At 34.0% G+C, this 16,393-nt stretch overlaps 2 protein-coding genes across 2 annotated transcripts in view; one reads left to right on the top strand and one right to left on the bottom strand.

Annotated features, from left to right (window-relative positions):
- Nucleotides 1–7,856, bottom strand: part of LOC125851547 (putative disease resistance RPP13-like protein 1) — a 26,954-nt gene extending 19,098 nt beyond the window's left edge. Inside the window, exon 1 of the mRNA XM_049531320.1 lies at nt 7,730–7,856. The gene's annotated coding sequence lies outside the window, so the exon portion shown is untranslated. The remainder of the gene's footprint in view (nt 1–7,729) is intronic.
- A 4,020-nt stretch (nt 7,857–11,876) lies between these two features.
- LOC125851548 (uncharacterized) lies at nt 11,877–12,260 on the top strand. The gene has a single exon (XM_049531321.1). The coding sequence runs from the start codon at nt 11,877–11,879 to the stop codon at nt 12,258–12,260; it is 384 nt and encodes a 127-aa protein (XP_049387278.1).
- Nucleotides 12,261–16,393: the final 4,133 nt, after the last annotated feature.

Raw genomic sequence — 16,393 nt, 5'->3', positions numbered from 1 at the left:
GGTGTTCTGTCATAAGGTTTTCTAAAAAAAATATTATAAAGAAATATCAGCTGTTTTTCAGATTATAAAGAAAATGGTCATTACAAGGAAACTGATTATAAGCTGAAGTAAAATCCTAAAAACTAGTCCAGCACTGAGGCAAATGACTCTGTTTGAACTGTTCCATTTGAGACGTTATGCACGAGAGATTTTGCGTAATAATCTACTGTAAACTGATGAGGCACTCTCGTGTATCGAGAAATTTTTCAAAAAATGTGTGAGCTTTCTTAGCCTGATTTCAATCTCCAATCTGGAAGCAGAGGGACAAGAAGAGTCGATTTTTCATCCTTTGAGGATAGAATGTTTGTATCTCAGTGTATAATACTCAGTCAAGGGAATAAATCTTGAATGTCAAGGTTATCAGCTAGGACACCAGCTGCTGTGGTATCATTTCCTGCTCCAGCACCTTGGATAACCAAATGGTTGTTTCTCGTAACAACGGCTGTATATCTCTACCTGCAGACAGACGAATTATGGACGTTCAATCATCATAGTCATTCTTCGACAAAAGCAAGTCATTAACTTAACTGCACAGAGTTTTGCAGGGCGACACCAGATGATGCGTAAAGAGTAAAGACAAAGTAAGGCATTAGCCTAGGCATGGGTATAAGATAAGCAATTCTTTAAAATCTCAGCATGATATTATACATCACTAAATGACATTACAAAAGGGCTTTAAACAATTAAAAATGTTTTACCTTGATAATCTAACAACGATGAGTATGATATGGTTGAACCTCCATAGCAGTTAAAAGAAAATTCCCAACGGAAAGCAAAGAAATGGAACAAGAAGAAGATGGAGGTGAAAGTGCACAATGCATACCACATTATCACTTCCTCTTAATCTTCCCAATGCAGAATCTCTTGGATGCCAACTTCACATCTGAAAATGAGAGATGTTAATGTCATGTACACAGAAGTGTTTTCAATAATCAATTTTTCCCCAGGCAGCAGACAGCCAGACACTTTCTTCTGTGCTATTTGTTTTCAGTGAAGCTGTTTGTAGCAGTTGATTTTACTATAAACAAAGAATTGAGTGGTCTTAGAGTATCGTATATTTGATTCTTGGCCATTTTCAGTTGAGTTATATAGTTGTTCCATATGGGTTGAATTTCAAAGGAATTTATAAGGTTTTACGTTCTCAACACATGATATCACAACCATCCTTTTGTAAGCTTATTCTCACACTCAAAATCTGGTTACACATGTGAGAGGGTGTTGAGTTATGCAAGGTAGTCTTCCAAAGGGGTTTATATAGGTTTTTGGGCTATTTCACTCATACCCTTAATACTCAGAAATACATTCACATTTCCCTTTCACATAAGATAATCCTGCAGAAAAGTATAAATACATAAGAATAATTAACTTCATACTTCAACTATCCTAATGAGAATTGAGATGAAGTGTAGTGTTAGCAGTTTTTTCCCATTAACTCTTGCTATACCCAACAACTCTTATGAAGGTGTTGGGCTACCTACCTGATTGAGAAAATGAGGTTGCATTTCTTGGACCCTTTTTATCTCTGTAGAAGAGATAAAAAATGCGGAACAACTTTCATGATGGCGAATAATGTTCCAGTCTGCAAGATTTGAAAGAGAAACTTAGATGAAGAGTGAGAATACCATGATAAATCTCCAAAGGCGATAAACATATATTAAGCAATCAACTTTCTCAATTCATAGCTATATTAGATTTCTTTTACAATGTTCCAATGCAAATATAAAGATTTCATACAGATCTAAAGATATTTCCTCAACTTCACAGAAGCAATGAATGCTACACATCCATTTAAATTCTTCAATAGAAATCAACCATAAATCAACAAAAATGAAAAGTGATAGAAAAGAATAACTTACATCAGTTGGAAAGCCATTCATTTTAATCATCATAGGTATTCCCGATTGATGTCTATGATGGGAATTCGAGCAATATTTGGCCAGTATTCCCCCTTGTTAAATACTAGTAGTGGTCTGAGCAATGGGCAGTCGCGAATATCTAGTTTAGAGAGGGAAGAGGGCATCCCTTTTAATGGAAGGGATTGGAGATTAGGGCAATGGGAGATCTCCAGCTCAGAGAGGGAGGAGGGCAGTGCTGATTCGGAAAGTGATTGGAGATTAGGGCAATTCACGGTGTGTAGACTTTGAAGTTTGAAGCGAAGTGAGGTGCCAAAGACCTAGTGAATAGAGCTCATCATGGCCATCTAAATGTAGCTCAGAAAGAGAGGAGGGAAGCTTTCCTTCTTCCATCATTGACTGAATTTGAGGTAAATTACCCTCAATATCTAGAGATTGAAGAGAGGTGAGGCTTTTGAGAACTTGGCTGCTTAATGTTTTCAGATTGTTTATGACAAGTCTTTGAATAGAGGAAGGCAACTCCCAATTCTCACCACCAACAATCTCTTCGTCACTCCCATCATGTTCGATCGCTAAAAAGTTGAAACAGGAGAGTCTCTGTAAATGCCACTCCTTTCGGCCATTCACCAGTTTCTTGCAATTCCAAGGAAGTTGATTATAAGCTGAAGTGAAATCATAAATCCTATTAATTATGAAGTGGATGGATTGAAAATTTAAGATTTTCAAGAAATTGTACCTTTTTCAAAGTAATTAATTGAGAATATAATAGGTAACATCAACTTAGCAAACACTTCATAAAGGCATTTTACAATTTATCGTCTTGTATAGAATCGAGGCATGTCTTATAACTCAATCAGAAGATGTGTAAAACAAAAGATAGAAGAAGATATTTGTACCTTTGCAACTTTCTTACCCGTAAACTTCTTCTCATCAGGTGAAGCAGGAATTGAAAACTTGGGTTGAATTCTTCTACTCTGTTGATGTCTTGGGTGTCATCAGAATTGAAGGCGTGAAGCTCGAAATGGGTTCCAGAGAAATTTGAAACCGTTGATTTCTCTGTTTCGCTGATTGATGACTGATGAGAGTTCCAATGAAGGAAATCTATTTGGCTGATTTATGACTATTACTACAAAATAAGCATCTTAGTAACTGAAACACCAGTAAATCATTATTTTGTTATCTAACCTTGAATTCATCCCGAACAAGATATACTCTCTTGACTTTCCGCCAGGTTTGAGTGTCACTCAAGGTTGAGTAATGGACATAATTTGAAGGAAACTTCTAATCTACAAAATTCTCTGAATATCAAAACCAGAAAAACTGATGTAACATTCTGGATCTTTGAATATCAAAACCAAAAAAAACGGATGTAATAATGCAGTCGCATCAAACTTGAAATCAATGCGGGTACAACATGGCATAAAATAATGGAAACAGATATTCAAAGTTGTTATCAATTTCTTTAAATTTGAAGGTTGATGTAATCTTATCAAGGTGTTGCATTTCTTGGACCCTTTATCTCCAAAGGTGATAACATCCAGCTAACATATATTAAGCAATCAACTTTCTTGAGGAAATTATCTTAATTCCTACCTATACTAGATTTCTTTTACAAATATAAAGATTTCATCCTGATCTAAAGATATCCCGTCATCTTCACAGAAGCAATAGATGGTACACACTGGTAAAAAAGAATAAACAAACAATCAAAATATACTAAGGAAATAGAATAACTTACATCTATGGGAGCAACACTCGTTTTAATCATTACAGGTTTTCCCAATCAACATTTATGATTTGAGCAGCAATAGACGTTCCACACTGCTCAACAAGATTTCAAAAAAAGTAAAAGAATTGACAAAAAAGCAAAGGGAAGTAAACAAAAATATAATGCTTCTGAGGAAAAAGAAAAACTTACATTTGTGAGAGCACCATTCCCTTTAATCATTAAACGCATTCATCATAGATCTGTATGGTGGGGATATGAGCAATTTCTGGCCAGTATTCCCCCTTGTCAAATTCTAGTAGTGGTTTGAGCAATGGACAGTTATGAATAGATAGTTTAGAGAGGGAAGAGGGCATCCCTTTTACTGGAAGGGATTGGAGATTAGGGCAATGGCAGATCTCCAGCTGAGAGAGGGAGGAGGGCAGTGCTGATTCGGAAATTAATTGGAGATTAGGGAAATTCACGATTCGTAGACTTTGAAGCAAAGTGAAGTGCGAAAAGGAGGAAAACTGGCCTTGTTCCAGCATTGACTGAATTTGAGGTTAATTACCCTCAATACGTAGATATTGAAGAGAGGTGAGGCTTTTGAAAACTTGGCTGCTTAATGTTTTCAGATTGGATACCTCAAGTAGTTGAATAGAGGAAGGCAACTCCCAATGTTCAATCTCTTCGTCACTGCCATCATGTATGATGGATAACTCTGTGAGACTCTGTAAACGCCACTCCTTTCGGCCATTTACCAGTTTCGTGCAATTGTTGATCCAAAGGTCTTGTAAATTGAAGGGCAATCCTCCTTCTGGAAAGGACTCTATTTCTGGACAATTACGTAGAATTAGATCCTTAAGAGATGGAAGGAGTTCCTGCATACGTTCTGGCAGCCACTTCAGCTTTGAACAGCCATCAATAATCAGTGACGTCATCTGGGTCCCCCCACATGCCACCGAAAGTTTTTCAACATTCTCACAATTCTGAATAAAGAGAGTTTCAGTGGCAGTAGGAATCAAAAACCTAGTAAGGTTGTGGCAATCATGTACCCTCAAATAACGTGCTCTTGGGAGCAACTTAGGTGATATATCATCTATACAATCACATTCTTCCAGACTCAATTCCTCCAGAAACATACTCATCTCACCAACTGGAGCTTCCAATTTCAATTTCTGGCAACTATATATGTCTATTCTCTTCAAGGTAGTGGGCAGTATGCTAAAAGGTAAGGAGGTAACAGAATTACAATCACTAATACATAATTCCTCAATATGCTTCATTCCCTCAAGTTGGGATCTAAACATTTGAGCATCATCAAAAACAACTCCAACCTTACGACAACCAATAACTTCAAACCTTATTAAACTTGAAAGTTGGATGGGTGTCTCCAAACTGAGCTCAGGACAATTTTTAATTGAAAGCTTCTCAAGTGTAGGGAACTCTCCACTTCCTAGTAAGTGCCATTGCTTCCACTCCGGCATATCTTCAAATCTAAGTTCCTCAAGACAGTTAAAAGGCTTTTTAGAGGACAAACTGCCATAGAATTCTTCCATCACCTCTGTTATTCCATGCATCCCTCTAATGGAAAGGAATTTCAAACAAGGGAGTTGTCCTAGTGCTGGCAAGGAATAACAGTTCTTGCAGTTATCAATAGACAACTGTACTAGCTTAAGAAAAAAAGGATCAGCTAGCCAATTGGGAAAGTTTGTCCCTCTATATCCAGTGATTTCGACTTCTTTTATGTTTTTATGTGGGCGTAGCTCATCAAGTATGTCTCTTTCTGTTTGTGAATTGTCAGCACTAATACTTTCACTCCACGCCAAAGATAACTTCTCAACATGAGTCTTCTCCCTCATCTTTGCCTTCACAGCTTCCCTTCTATTAACCACATTTTGCAACTCTACAACTGATACAGATCCATACAAGTAATGTACTTCACCCAAATCTTCCATTCTCGAACCACCGCGACCACCTACAAGAAACTTGGCTCCCACTAGCACATGGAGACTTTTCAACTTGCTCAGATGTAGTGGCATCTTCAAGCGACAAGTGTTGCTTATGTCAAGATGACGCAAGTTAATCAACTTCTCCATCTGCAGCGGTAGCTCCTCAAGATCAGCACAAGATGACAGGAGAAGTGTCTCTAAGTTATACAACACACAAATGGAATCTGGCAACCTTTTAATCTTTGTCTGAGAAATATCCAAAAATTTCAGGTGCTTTAATTTTATAAACAACTCATTTGGCAACTCAACAATCTCATAGCATGACAACGATAATGCCCTTAAGGATGTTAGTCTTGGCAATACGTTATGCAGCACCCTCTTGCTTAGCTTAATATGGTACCAATAGAGCTGGATATTGATTGGAAGTAATGTCCTCAGCTGCTCTGATTGAAAGAGTGATTTCAATTTCTCAAACTCACCATCTTGTCCTATTGAATAGGACATGTGCCGACATTGTTCCAACATATGCGATCCTTTGTTCTCTTCCAACCTTATACAAAGATTTGAAGATGCAATTTGGGCCAAATCATTGAAAAGGTCGTGCATTATGAATTTCTCTACGTCTCTTTCAGAAGACTCCAAGACCATTTCTAACAGCGATCTTGATCTCAACTCGAGAAAGTATTGGTTACCTGAATGAAATTGTTGTACCAGATCATTAGCAATCCACAGGTGAATAACTTGGTCTTTGCAAAATTGATAATCTTTGGGATATATTGCACAATAAGCAAAACATTGCTTCAAATGTGAAGGAAGATCATTGTAGCTCAACATCAGCGCTGGTAATATACCATTCAAACAACTTGGCAGCTCCCATATTTCACTTCTTAAAATGTCTCTCCACTCATCCACCTCTGATTTGCAGCGTAAAACACCAGCAAGTGCCTTTAGAGCTAAAGGCAACCCTTTGCACTTGTCTGCAATTTGTTTTCCAATCTCTTCAAGTTCTGGATGTTCTTGAGGATCCCTGTTTTCTAGTGAATGTCGTTTGAATAGATCCCAAGAGGCTTCATCAGACAGAGTCCCCACATTGATTGCTTCACTACCCATTATCAAGGCAACACTCTCTTTACGTGTCGTCACAATGATCTTACTTCCTTTATCTCCTTGTACAAAAACATTTCTCAAGTCATCCCACTCAGGATAGTTATCATTCCACACGTCATCAAGGACAACAAGAAACTTCTTCCCCTTTAAGCTTTCCTTCAATTTAACTTGTAGCTGATTAAGATTGTCATCAGCCTTCAAGTCAAATGAGCCAATTTCTTGAAGTAAACCTTTTGTTATTCTGAAAGCATCATATGCCTCAGAAACACAAAACCAAGCTTTCAAACCAAAATGTTTCTGCACTCTCTCATCATTGTAAACCGCTTTAGCAAGTGTTGTCTTTCCCAGGCCGCCCATTCCAACAATAGGAACTACAGCCAGATTTTTTCCCTTTGTATCCATAGACAACAAACGGCCAATCAAATTCTCTATTTCATTCTGCCTTCCAAAGATACCAGCATCATCAACCAAAGACGTTGAAGGTGTTCTAGTTTCTTGTTTAGTCGAAACAAAATGCTCCTTTAAGCCAAGGCGACCAATTTGCTTTTCCAACACCTCCAATTTTTTAATAGTGTCTTCCAACTTCTTCTTTATGTTAAGAAAGAAATCATCACTCAAGCACAGGTTAAGGTCACTTACTTGCTGGTTGCTTGTTTCTGCAAGATTTTGAAGATGACCTTCCACTTTAAACCTCAAAGCTTCATAATTGAGTTGTTCTATCAAGTTTTCAGCAGCGTCCACAGCACTCTGAAGCTTATTTAACCACTGGCTCACAAATTGATTTGATGCTTTCTTATTCTCTGCATCACTTAGCACAATTTGAAGACCAAGCAAAATGTCCCCCAGCTTCTCAAAGAGCTGAACATCATCTGTATGCTTCCGAAACATGTTGAGCAGATCACCGTTAGGAGCAAGCCTATCAAAGAGAACATTCAAAGCTGAAGAGAGAAATGCACCACCAATTGCTAAGCCAATCTCCATAGCTGAAATCTGCAAAGCAAAACAAGGAGAACACAATATGATTTTGAGAAGATAATTTTTTCTATCTTGATTTACTAACAACTTTACTTTACCTGTTGAATGCTAAGAGTAATTTGCAAACAAGAATGATCACTGATTTGTTATTGATCTATAATTGGTACAACTATAGTTTTCTACAGTCAACAACTGACAGCTACAGGAAAAAAATAATAATTTAAATTGAATAATTGAGGCAACAAGAGTCTTTTATCTTAATTGAATGAATAATTGAGGCAAGAGAGGAATTAAGGATATTATATATATTTTGAGTGGGTGGGTGGGTGGGGGATGTGGACAGCCATAGAAGAAAAAAGAATCAAAACTGTCCCTTTTTTGATCAAAAGTATCACTTTTCACCCAACAACAACACTTTTGTCTTCATAATGTTCTATTTTCATTTCTTCTTACTTTACTATCATTTTTATACATTTTATCAAAGCAGAAGGGTGGACATGTGCAACTCTAAACCGCATCCTCCTTTCTCAAGTTGTTGACACCCAATTTTGGACCTCCACAATATAAATTAATCATTTCGAGCTTCTTCAATCTCAAACGATTTAAAATAATTAGTTTTATAAAATTTCAAAAAATAATAATAATATAGTTTGCAAGTTATTTTAAATAGTTTTGTCACTTTTTATAGTTTTTAGGTAATATATATGTTTTAGATAATTATGTATGTAATTAGTATATTTTATGATTATTCAAAAATCATCTCAAAAAGATTTTAACTTTAGTAAGTATTTTGTTAAATTAGCTTAGTTTAAATTATGGTTATAATTTTGAATCATTAGTTCATAATTAAAATTAATTATTTTGTTTTGTCAAGATTAAGAAGTTCATTAATTAATTTATGTTAATTCGTCTTATTTAGTTTTTACCCAATTTCACTAATTAACTCAAATTGGCTATTTTATTAATTCAATTGGCTATAATCTAAATCCATGTAGCCATTCCTAATCTAACCCTTTTAATCTCGGGAAAAAAACATAAGTAGACACTTTTTTATAAATAATTACATATATATGGCCTTATTCAGTGAATAACAATTATGACATATTTAATATTTACTTCTATAGCCTTTTTACATTCTGAATAGATCATGGGTAAGATAAAGTAGAGGTTCAATGTACCACAAACTCTGCAGTTCCTTTATTTATGCTAACAATAACTACCTTTTATCTATAAGAATTCTAATACATCGATCATCTCTTCCTTCTACATATAAAGCGAACGATTATTTACTACGAGATTTTTTTTTCTCAAACTGAAAAATACTCATATTAACCAATCTAAATTTCTGTCATGTAAGAAGAAATTGTAGTTTTGGTTCAACACAGCGGTGGATGGGATAATGAACACAATTTCAACAATTTCATAGTTGATAGCTTGACACTAAAAGAGAGTTCGAATTTGGATACCATTCTTGATGAAATAACGAAGATACTTGGTATTTATGTTTCTATGGATACAATTGAAATTAAATATTCCGTGAAGCAGAATTATACTCCAATGAAGATATACAACGATAGGAGTTTGAGATGGTACTTGGATTTGAAGAGAAAAAGTTGCTTCACTGATTTTCCTCTATTTATAACATTGAAGGAGAAAATTTGTGACGAAATTTTGTCAAATTCGATTCCTAATAATTCAACTTCAAATTCTAGCCAGGATATGCAATTGGTACAACGTGTTGAACTCACTCAATCACTTATGCCAATACATGGAAACTACTCCTGTGATGAAATAGAAATTGACGAGGATGGTATAATTGACAACAGATTTAATAAATACATTAAAGAAGGTTAGTTGTATATGAAAAAGGAGATACTCCAAGATGTTGTAAATCACATTGCCATCAAGGAGAATTTTCAATTCAAAGTTAAGCGTTGAAGTTCGACAAGGTAATATATGAACTTCAACTAATGGTAACAAGTGTTTTTATAAGTTGGTGTCAAATTCATATTATTACTTGTTATTGTGTTTGTTGTCACCGTACTTAAACTTTAGTATATAATATTTGGTAGCTTAAACTTTTTAGTATAGAGTACTTGGTATCTTAAACATTTAATATATAATATTGGTATCTTAACATTTAGTAGATAATACTTGGTATAAAACATATTCTAGTATATAATACTTGGTATCTTAAACATTTTCAGTTCGAAGTTACGTGTTCGACGAGGTAATATATGATCTTCAACTAATGGAAACAATTGTTTTTAAAAGTTGGTGTCAAATTCCTATTATTACTTGTTATTGTGTTTGTTGTCACCATACTTAAAATTTTAGTATATAATACTTGGTAGCTTAAACTTTTAGTATAGAGTACTTGATATCTTAAACATTAAGTAGCTAATTCTTGGTATCTTTAACATTTAGTATATAATTCTTCGTATCTTAAACTATTAGTATATTATACTTGGTATAAAATATATTCGAGTATATAATACTTGGTATAACAAAGTTTCAATTCAAATGAAAAACCTTCTTTCGCTATGTTTCAAATACTCTGTATAAAAACAACCAATGCACATCAGTACAAATAGCAAACTAATATATACTGATAAAACCAAGATCGTCCAAATCCTAGATAAGAAATATGCTATATACCAAGTATTATATACTACGACTATATCAGTTTAATATGCTATCGAAATGTTGACAGCGTATTGATCGATTTGTCCAGCATTTACCTTCAAGCACATTCATTGTGTCTTATTCATAATATGTTCTTGCATTAATGTGTTTGATAAGGTATTGTTCTGTACTTTACTTTCCTCGCCTACTATAAAAGGTAATTAACATTTGGTCAGGTACAAGTATGTGATAAATGAAAGGCACCAATGTACTGTCTGTCGTTGCAAACTAAAATTTCTTAATAGTAGTTTAATGTTAACAAAATCAGAAAATCATACTTTCATTGGAACTAACATGTTTTTTTCAATTTTACCAAACTCAAGTTTAGTTTCTTTTTCATATATCTAATAACCAGATTAACCAGCATAATACATATAGAAATTTGAGTTGGAGAAACTCATCCTTTATAGGTGACACCATATCGTACTGAAAAATAACTTGCACATAGAACTTCTCAAGTTAAAACATTTATAATCTACTCAAGCATCTTCCTTATGTCTTAGTTGTAATATGTTACAATTATGATATGATACCATTCAATTTTGCAGGTATTATCTTGTATGTGTTGATGATCAGTGCTCATGGTATTTTAAGTCTTCCAGCCTTAATAACTCAAGTATATTTAAGGTAAGAAAATTTTGCAATGTTCACACATGTGGAAATGAATCAAGGTTTTTTTCACAACGGCATGCTACTTCAAAGTTTGTTGGAGGCTTGATAACAAGCAATGTTGATGATCCTAAGACAATATATACTCCAGCCGATTTACGACGTAACATTAGAAAGCAATATGGTGTTGATTTGAACTACATGAAGGCATGGAGGGCAAAAGAAAAGGCAGTAGAGATATTAAGAGGTAAACCTAGAGATTCGTACAGAAAGTTGCCTAGTTACTTGTACATGGTGAGGCATACAAATCCTGGGTCTGTTACAAGATTAGAAAAAGCAGAGGATGGACGTTTTTTATATGCATATGTAGCTCTTTACGCCTCAATTAAAGGATGGGAATATTGTATGCCCGTTGTTGTTGTTGATGGTAGCTTCTTAAAAGCAGCATACAGGGGTACAATTTTGACAGCTTGCACACAAGATGCAGCAGGTTAGTTACAATTGAACATCTATTAGTTAAACAACGATTTAAGTTAATTTTTCCCTGAAAATGCTATCTTAATCACGATATATATAGTCTACTGTCAGAATTATTATATATAATGTCTCATTATCCAAAAATAAATTATGAAATAGTTAAACATGATTTTGCTGTCTAATACATTATATATGTATTTTGTCGCTGAATTAGGTAAAATACTCCCATTGGCTTTTGCTATAGTCGATTCAGAGAATGATGCATCATGGAAATGGTTTCTAGAATGGATCAGAGAGACCTATGGCACAAGAGAAGGTATGAGTATCGTATATGATAGGCATGAAAGCATTCTGAACGCCACTTCCGTTGTGTATCCAGGGATGCCTCATTGTGTATGCTTATACCACCTTTGGGGTAATGTAAAGTAATATTTCAGGAAGCACCATAAGATCCTGAGAAAAATATTTTTTGCAATGGCTAACGCATACACAACAGAAGAATTTGATCAATACATGGCTGAGACTTATAGGATTGACAAAAGGGTGAAACAGTACTTATTCGATATAGGTTATCACAAATGGTCGATAGCACACTCCAACGTCAATAGATTCATGGTGATGACTTCAAATATTGCAGAATCTGTGAATGCAGACGATAAAGAGGCCAGAGATCTTCCTATATATGATTTGTTGGATTACTTGATGAAGATGATTGGTCGTTGGAACAATATAAATAGGAATGAAGCAATTGCGACATACACAACACTCAGCACAAAATATGAAGACCTAATGAGGGAGAAAATGAAGGAATCACAATGGATGACAGTATGCGATTTGTTCGTGATGTATCATTTTTAATACATTGTCAACCACATTACTACCACATATGAATCTTTCCACAAACAATGCAAAATAAATGCCACGATCCCTGTAATAAAAGAAAAAACAAATAACATCAAAGGTTAAAAATTTAAAAGAGCTTATCCATGTGTATTTTAGTAATTTTAGAAATAAAAGGTACTTATCAGCTTGTTGTGACGGCAAATCGTTAATCATCATAACATTGAAAGGATCAACCAATGCCTTATTCTTATATGGTCCATTGTTTAATTGAATATCATTCCTTTTCCCAAAAAAATTCAAAATCAAGAGGAAGAGTGGAATAATAAATCTATACACATCAACAGAACTGTTAATTTTGGCTCTGAAAGCAGCATCACTCATCGAATCATACACATATATCAATCTATCTTTAAAAGATAATCTTGCCATCACCCATCAACACAAAGAGGAAACAATATGTGATCAACAGTATGCCACGGCATATTAGAAAGCACAAATTCACCAAGTATGTACTTGGCTATATCATGTTCCGGCTTCACCACATCACTATCTCCATTATTTTCAATGAATTTCTTATAAAGAGCTTGTATCTTGAGATCAAATAGATAATCAATTGTAGTGAACTTCACTGGAACATGATCATACATTCCTTTCTTTCTTAGATAATAGAGGATAACATCCAAATGCTGTCATGGAATTCCAAATATCACTATATAGTTTATAACCAAATAATCAATCACATAAAGACCTCATTTTTTCAAAACTAATTATACACAATTATTTCATATTTACATACCGAACTTTCCAAAGATTGACCACCAAACGCAAACTTGTGGAACCAATCTTTCTTGTTGATAGTCGTCTTTCCAAATTCAAACGGAGGATTGAGAGTATTGTCCTTTTTAATGTAAGGATACTTCCTATTATTATAAGATTGTATATTAAAACACGTTATAGTATTTAACAACACAAATACCTATAAAAATAATGGAATACTAACTTGTTGCGTGGTTTGTGGCCTTCATTCATCCATTCTCTAAATTCACCCATCTCCTTGAAACAATCATCATCCATGGTAAAACTACCAAAAGGATGAACCCACGGTACAATACTCTTGGAAGAGGCTCATCCATTCATATTGTCACCTGATCCAATATTATTCAGATATGGAGATTGGTGTAATGGGACGGGATGCCTATTTCGTGTGAGATGTCCTATCATAATATTTTCTACCTCTGAATAACAAGACTTATCAATTTGTTTACGTGCCACTCGACATGTAAATGGATGAATCTGAGACTCTGGGACATCAATATAATCTGATGATAAGAGTTCAGGAGCTAACTCCATCGTTTCAACTTCTCCAACTGAAATGTATAACAAATAATACTTGTATAATTTTACAATATGGTTAGTAGTTTCTTATTATAAGATCATATATAAAGGATACAATATTAAAATGAAAAAAATACCTAGTATAGATATCTTATTGGTATAAAGAACCCATCACATTCAAATAAAAGTACATCTAATTTACTTGGGATAAGCTACTATTAATAACATTACTTATACTTGGTATAAGATTTAACATACCAATTTTGGCTTCATTGTTGGAATCTTCATTGATGGTTTGAATATTGTCTAAGTGAAGAGTAACATGTTGGTCACAATTGACATTATTTTTATAATAGTCGTCATCAAAATCAACATTCATGTCTCTGCCTCTAAATTCTTCATACTGATATTAAATAAAGATACATAAGTAATAAATAAGATACACATAAACACAAACATATTTTGATCTAAAAAAAACTAGATACTAATTGAGTACCTCATAATCATTATTTCTTTCAACTTTCTTGCTTAATGCTTCAATTGCGTTGGAAATTTTTGAATTAGATTCTATCATGAGCTTCTTCAAACTATGAACTTCTTGTTTTACCTGATCAACAAATAACATAATCAAAGAACTTCTCACGAATATAGTATATTAATAATTAAAAAAGGGATAATTAACATACTACTTGAAAGTCTTCCCTTAACTCCTTCTGCCCATCAAATATGCGTCTTATCTCATCAATCAAATTCATATTATTCATAGAAGGTACAGATTCAGGTTTGTTTTTTGTTTTGCTTGAGACAGGAGGTGTTGTAGTAAAGTCGTCATCAACTAAAAGACTTGCAACTTCGACTCCATTTGATTCATCGTTCACCACAACGTCCTCAAATAAATCATTCAAATTCATCGTAGACTTCTCAAATGGAGTTGCTGAAATATTCCTCACTTTCAACTACACTGTAATTTAACAGCAATACAAATTAAATATATAATTATTCATAATTGTAGTTCATGAAGTATAAAAAAAATCACCTTTGTGGCAGAGAGCATCTCTGAAACCTTGATTGAATTTGGGCTAGTTAACACTTTCCAACTTAAAATTCGTGGAATTCTTTTTCCAATCATAATAGCAAATTGTTCATTTGATTGCACACAACATTCATAAAACCAATCTTGAAATGCCAGAGGAAATCCAAACAATTTACTAAATTTCTTTCCGATCTTTCCTCTTAAAACTTTTTTCAAAGATGCAAAGGTCTCATGAAATACTAATTTTCCCCACGGATAAGTTTCATACTCACCAGACTCTACCACTTCAAAATGCCAATTAGGTACTTTATTTTCAGGGAGGTCACACAATAAAAACGTGTTGATAAAATGAAGAATCAAAATTTTGACAGTGTCCTGATCAGTTGTCCAACGTTTACCTTCAAAAAAATCAACTATTGTTTGAACAGTAATCTTTTTAATGCCAGCAAAACAACGATCGATCAAGTCATTTTTTTCAGTGAAATACAATTTTCATGCGCCACTCCATTACATTTTAGTCCTGTCATAATGGCAAATTCACTTAACCCCAAATGTATCAATGAACCATTCACTAGTAGCCAAATCTCATCAGTTTTTTCTTGAACAACCTCCATCATCAATAAGGAATGTATCAATTGTGTTTGAAGCATCATTGGAGGCAACTTGAGAAAAAATCCAAAACATGTATCACTAAATATTTGTAATTGACTCTTGGTCAACTTCTCTTCAAATGATTTGACGAAATCTAGATTAGGAGCACCAGCTTAGGTTTTTTATGTTTGCCAACTTCAAAATAAAATTCTCAATTCTGCACAATACAAAGTTGAAAACTTTAAAATTAATAGTGACAATAGTATAAAAGTTACATGGCTGCAATTAGTATGCTCTTATGGAACATATGCTCGTAAAAGAATTATTTGTTCATAAAGACAATTCACCCATATTAAAGTAACATACACTTGTTGGTGAATATTACTAAACAAGCCTCAAAATTTAATAAAAAAATTTAAAACTACAAAATACTTTTCTACGCTTAAGTCTCATGAATACAATACCTTCAATTTAGATTTTTGTGATGCAACTTCAATAAATTTTCTCCTTTTGACGTTGACACTCCGATCTTGATCTTCATGATCAAATGCAATAGATTTTCCCTTTTTGATCTCCTCTAACTTTCTCCTTCTCAGGTACTCCTTTGACCTCTCCTCATTTCGTCGATCAGCAACACTATGATCAACTGTCGGTAATGGCAAAACGCTAACACTTTGGATGTTACAACAATTTGAATGAGACACAGGTGTTGGAGACAACAAACGAAAGTTAGGCTCACCAACTGGTGTTACCATCTCAACAAATTCATCGTGTAATTCCATTTCATATGATGAATCTTCCTTCGCCATTTTCAAACTACTGTGTACAAAAAGAAACAATGTACATCAATTACTACCGAAGATGAAGCTTACCACAAACAGTGTACAAAAATAATTGAATGAAACTCACAACATTGAATACTATTCCTACCTGAAGTATGTGAAACAACTTTTATAATTGCCCAAATAGTGTGAACCAACCGTACTCTTTTTTATTTAATAAATATAGATAATTAATATATCTATATATATTAATAATTATTATTATTATCTTTTCAACTTCTTTTCAACTTCTTTAAACTGCTATATATGTAAAAAAAACTTTTTGTTGTAAAATGAGAGCAAAATATAATAATACTAAACAAGTAAGGAAGACAAATTGTGATGAGAAGTATAGAGTGGATAATATT

Source organism: Solanum stenotomum, unplaced genomic scaffold (assembly GCF_019186545.1).
Source record: "Solanum stenotomum isolate F172 unplaced genomic scaffold, ASM1918654v1 scaffold26921, whole genome shotgun sequence".
In the NCBI taxonomy this organism is placed as follows: domain Eukaryota; kingdom Viridiplantae; phylum Streptophyta; class Magnoliopsida; order Solanales; family Solanaceae; genus Solanum; species Solanum stenotomum.
Note: the sequence above shows the minus strand (reverse complement) of the source record. Positions and strands in the feature narration are given on the sequence as shown.

Coding starts and splice junctions, on each gene's coding strand:
- LOC125851548 (XM_049531321.1), top strand. CDS start 11,877: ATGGCTAACGCATACACAACAGAAGAATTTGATCAATACATGGCTGAG.